The following is a 4695-nucleotide window of genomic DNA, read 5'->3' on the forward strand; positions in this document are numbered from 1 at the left end:
AAAAACTCTTACTCCGACACTAGTGTAATTGCACATTAGATTGTAGTTGTTTCCTCTTTTCTTTTACTCAAAAATCATGTCAAACCAACTATAATATTCTCAAAAACAACTATACATCAGTCTCAAATAAGTTTGGATCGGGTATATGAATTCTCATTGATCGTGTTACTACATTTAAATTTAAATTTATGTCAGACACGTATAAGATTCTCAAAAAGCATTACACCAACAACTAGAACATACCTCGTCTAATCCCACAAAGTAAAATCTGGAAAGGGTAGAATGCACGCAAACCTTATCCTACCTCAGAGATAGAGTAGTTTCCGATAGACCCTCGACTCAAGAAAAGCAGTCGAGAAAGCGAACACACGGAAGTGAAAGCATCACAAAGCAGACAGTTCAATTATGTTAAAAGTCCTTTTCTTTCCACATCTATTCCGATAGACCCTCGACTCAAGAAACACAATCCAGAAAACAAACAAACGGAAGTGCAAGAATCACAAAGCATACAGTACAAGTTTGTTAAAAGTCCTTTTCTTTCCACATCTTTTCCGATAGACCCTCGACTCAAGAAAAACAGTCCAGAAAACGAACAAGCAGAAAGCATCACAAAGCATACAGTACAAGTATGTTAAAAGTCCCCTTTTTTTTTCCACATCTTTGGCTCTCAAAAGAAGAAAGGCTATATACAACTAAAGGCAATTTAGCATGGATGTGTAGGGGAAACATCAATGTTAAATTTGCATCTAGATCAAAATAAGAACTGTAGACTACTAAGATGATTGGTACAAATTTACAACATATTTCCTAGATTCCAACATTCAGTCAAGTATCATAAGAGTTTCTTCTCACATGAACATCTGCGAATTTGATCAATTACTCTTTGCGCTATTTATCGGCAGATATAGAATTATGCTCACCTAGTAAGATGTCCTGTCGTTTTCGCTCAGATCAGGTAGTGTATATGGTTAAAGTTGTGGTCTTTCATTCTCAATTCATGTAACAAGGGGAGAAGCAGCAGCTGGCCTCGGATAAGACGTAGTTTTTCTTCTTGAAGCTTCATCGGTGCTGGTTCTGTGATGCTTCCTTTGTGTTGTTTCGCGTTTGAGACTGCCTTCTTCGTTTAAGTTCTGAAGTTGCTCCAATGCCTTAACGACCTCGGGCATTTTAGGCCTGAATTTGGGGTCTAATGCCAGGCATTTGACTGCAAGAAGTGCTGCTTTCAGTGCTGCTTCCACTGAGTATTGACCTTCTATACGGTGATCCATAATACGGAGGACTTTCCGTTTACTAGTAAGGAAAGGCTTAGCCCATTCGATTAGATTATGTTCCCCGTGAGGACGGTTTTTGTCAACCACTCGACGGCCTGTCAGCATTTCTAGAAGAACCACACCGAAACTGTATACGTCACTTCTGGCGGTTAGATGGCCTACACAGGTGACGCGACAATCAGAAAGTGGAGAAAAATTTCACTCCGGGATATCAGAGTAGAAAAAGGTATACTAGCTAATTCACTAAAAATCAGACTACTAAAAAGCGAATCCCGGTGCACCAAAGCTCCCGCTATGCGCGAGGTCCCGGGAAGGGCCGGACCACAAGGGTCTATTGTACGCAGCCTTACCCTGCATTTCAGCAAGAGACTGTTTCCGCGCTTGACCCCGTGAAGAATAGACTACTCATCAACTGAAATTGTAACTTCTGAACCAAAACATTTCACTGGGAAAGGCATTAAAGAGATATCAGAGCAACGACAGACAGGGAAAGTTTCAGAACCGACGTTGCTCTTTCAATTCGGATGGATAAGATAGTAGCCCTAATAGGAGACATTAGGGCCAATGAATATGCTATTTATCCATTATTTTAGTAGACAAAGCTATCCATCTTGGATATGCGTAAATGGATTAAACTTGATCGGATTGGATTTTGTGGAATAGGGGTATAGAAGAAAACAAATAGCATTACACTTCCAATTTCTTTCAAAACGCATAGTATTGACCTTCTCGAGTATGAAAGACTTACACCATAGATAAACAGAGGACTATCAAGAACTAAAGAGAGAAACAATACCGAAATATATCTATGTTCACACTCAGATGGAAACAAATTTGGGTGAATACGGCTATGTCTGGACAGAAACAGTTGGACTAGTAAACTGAAAGTATAACAACAAAAAAAAAAACAACGGTGCAATCCCACAAGTGGGGTTTGAAGAGGGTGGTGTGTTCGCAGCCTTACCCCTAACTAGCAAAGGTAGAGAGGCTCGGCTCAAGTAAAGCACAACAACAATCAGAAGGAGTAAATTGAAAATGAATAAACTAAATTTATAAGAGGATATATTACCTGTGGCCATATACTCGGGAGCAGCATAACCAAAGGTACCCATTACTCTAGTAGATACATGGCTTTTACCGTCGATTGGCCCATCCTTTGCCAATCCAAAATCAGAAAGCTTCGCATTGTAATTCTGTCAATTCATGGCATTCACAGATTGTAAGAAGACTACATAAACATTCTTAAACCTTTAAAGAGTAAATTCCAAAGTTGTTTCACATACAGCATCAAGCAAAATGTTCGATGATTTGAAATCCCGATATATAACTTTAGCTTCTGGGCTGTGGAGATAAGTCAGTCCATTGGCTGCCTCGAGAGCAACCTTCATTCGGAGATTCCATGATAGCGGTTGGAAATAAGTACTCCCTGTTCAAGATGTACCAAGTATAAGTCATGACATTATATGAATGATATTAATAGATGTCCTCGAATCAAATGCAGATCCAACATTAGAAGTTTATGGGCTCCTATAACGATTTCAAGTTCGTGTATAATAATAACTGAGTTCACAGTAAAAATATCTATAAATATGTAAATCCACCCCGGAATCAAATATGGAACAGTGGTTTTAGACGAGCTATACTCACTTCTGAATAGATGATTTTCCAAACTTCCTCTCGGCATGAACTCATACACCAAAAGCCTGTGTTCGTCTTCTAAGCAATATCCGATCAACTTCACAAGATTCGGATGAGATAGCTGACCTAGGTAAGTGATTTCCGCCTGTAATTGAAATTCACCGAGAAAACAATTAATCAACTAATCAAAAATTAAGAATTATAGGAAACACCATCAGCTAACTACATTAAAGCTAAATGATCTTATCTTCAGCATTCCGCTATGCCAACCATTAATCAACTTATCAAGATCGAGAGTTATATGAAACATGATCAAGCTAACCACATTACAGCTAAATGATCTTACTGTTAACAATTCTGCTATGTCAACAATTAATCAACTTATCATGATCGAGAGTTATACGAAATGTGATAAGCTAACTACATTACAGCTAAATGATCTTATCTTCAATACTTCCGTTATGTCAACAATTAATCAACTTATCAAGATCGAGAGTTCTATGAAACGTGATCAGCCAGTTACATTACGGCTAAATGATCAAATCCTTAACAATTCCGCTATGTCTTTAATTTAATAATAACGAAGGAAGAGTTTATATACCAGCCATTCCTTGTGACCTTGAAAGCCCTCTTGGTTCAATCTCTTTACAGCTATAACCAATCCAGTCCCTGGCCTTGCAGCTTTAAATGTAGTCTCGTCTATCCAACCCTTAAAGACGCAACCAAAACCGCCTTCTCCCAACACACTATCTGGTCGGAAGTTCCTCGTGGCTACTCGGAGTTCATTGAAACTAAAGCTTTTCAGATTCGACGACTCCAGAATTTCACTCTGACTTCGAGGAGTCAACGGAGCCGATGAATATGAATGCCTACTACTCAACTCTCTTCCATCACTTGCTCCTGTTAACAAAAAAATGGTTACTTATCTCCAATAATATATCATGGCATTGATAGAATTAATCAAAATTTAGAATCTTGAACATAGTAATTGTCTACGAGAATGTTGAATTATGATAGCAGCAGCCTAAGCAAAATGTATCCTATATGTTGCTCGGACTATAGAAAAATGTACTACTTTTGGAGGAACCGACACACAGTCAATTAACAATTTTGAAGAGTCCGAGCAACATAGGTGGTATCCGAGCTAGCTCACGCAGCTCTAGTTCCACAAGACACATTCTACCTCCCTCTCACTAGCACACATTCTACCTCCCTCTCACTAGCACAAGTACCAAGTAATCTCATAACAGTCTGGAAAAATATCTTAGTATAAAAATATTGCCTCTATACAGAGCCACAAAATCCAGATATAACCCAGAAATAGAGACCACTGTTGGCATTTGGTCATAGATTTTCGAACATTTATCTTCAAATATATGTTTGACTATGAAATTTGATCAAATTTTCTTTCAAAATCTGATCTTCAAATATTATCAAATTTCTAAAAGAGGCCTCAAGTTTTTTTTCACTCACAAAAATTCAAATTCTTTTTCAAAGTAAAATGCATGTCCAAACACAACTTTGAAAACTCAAATTTTCAAGTTTCAAGTCAAAATCTATGATCAAACGGGAGCTAAAATGGAAAGAAAATTCAAGCTGATTATAGCTAGATAACTTTACAAAAAAACACATAATTATCCAAAAACAACATCAAATAAAAAAATCTAAACTTTACCAATTTCCAGCAAGTCTCTAAACATTTGTCAGCCCTCTGCACTAAGCTCTACTTATACATGGAATCCAAGAAAGGCCAGACAAAAAGGACAACAATTTTATCAGCTACACC

General features: G+C 37.8%; 1 protein-coding gene across 1 annotated transcript in view; it reads right to left on the reverse strand.

Annotated features, from left to right (window-relative positions):
* Positions 1-518: 518 nt before the first annotated feature.
* Positions 519-4695, reverse strand: part of LOC107870206 (receptor-like cytoplasmic kinase 176) — an 8061-nt gene continuing 3884 nt past the window's right edge. Inside the window, exons 2-6 of the mRNA XM_016716652.2 lie at positions 3511-3809; positions 2919-3054; positions 2555-2697; positions 2341-2464; positions 519-1429 (exon numbers count right to left, since the gene is read on the reverse strand). Coding sequence (XP_016572138.2) covers positions 996-1429; positions 2341-2464; positions 2555-2697; positions 2919-3054; positions 3511-3809 — 1136 coding nt within the window. The 3' untranslated portion in view covers positions 519-995. The remainder of the gene's footprint in view (positions 1430-2340; positions 2465-2554; positions 2698-2918; positions 3055-3510; positions 3810-4695) is intronic.

Source organism: Capsicum annuum, chromosome 5, assembly GCF_002878395.1.
Source record: "Capsicum annuum cultivar UCD-10X-F1 chromosome 5, UCD10Xv1.1, whole genome shotgun sequence".
NCBI classification, from domain to species: Eukaryota; Viridiplantae; Streptophyta; class Magnoliopsida; order Solanales; family Solanaceae; genus Capsicum; species Capsicum annuum.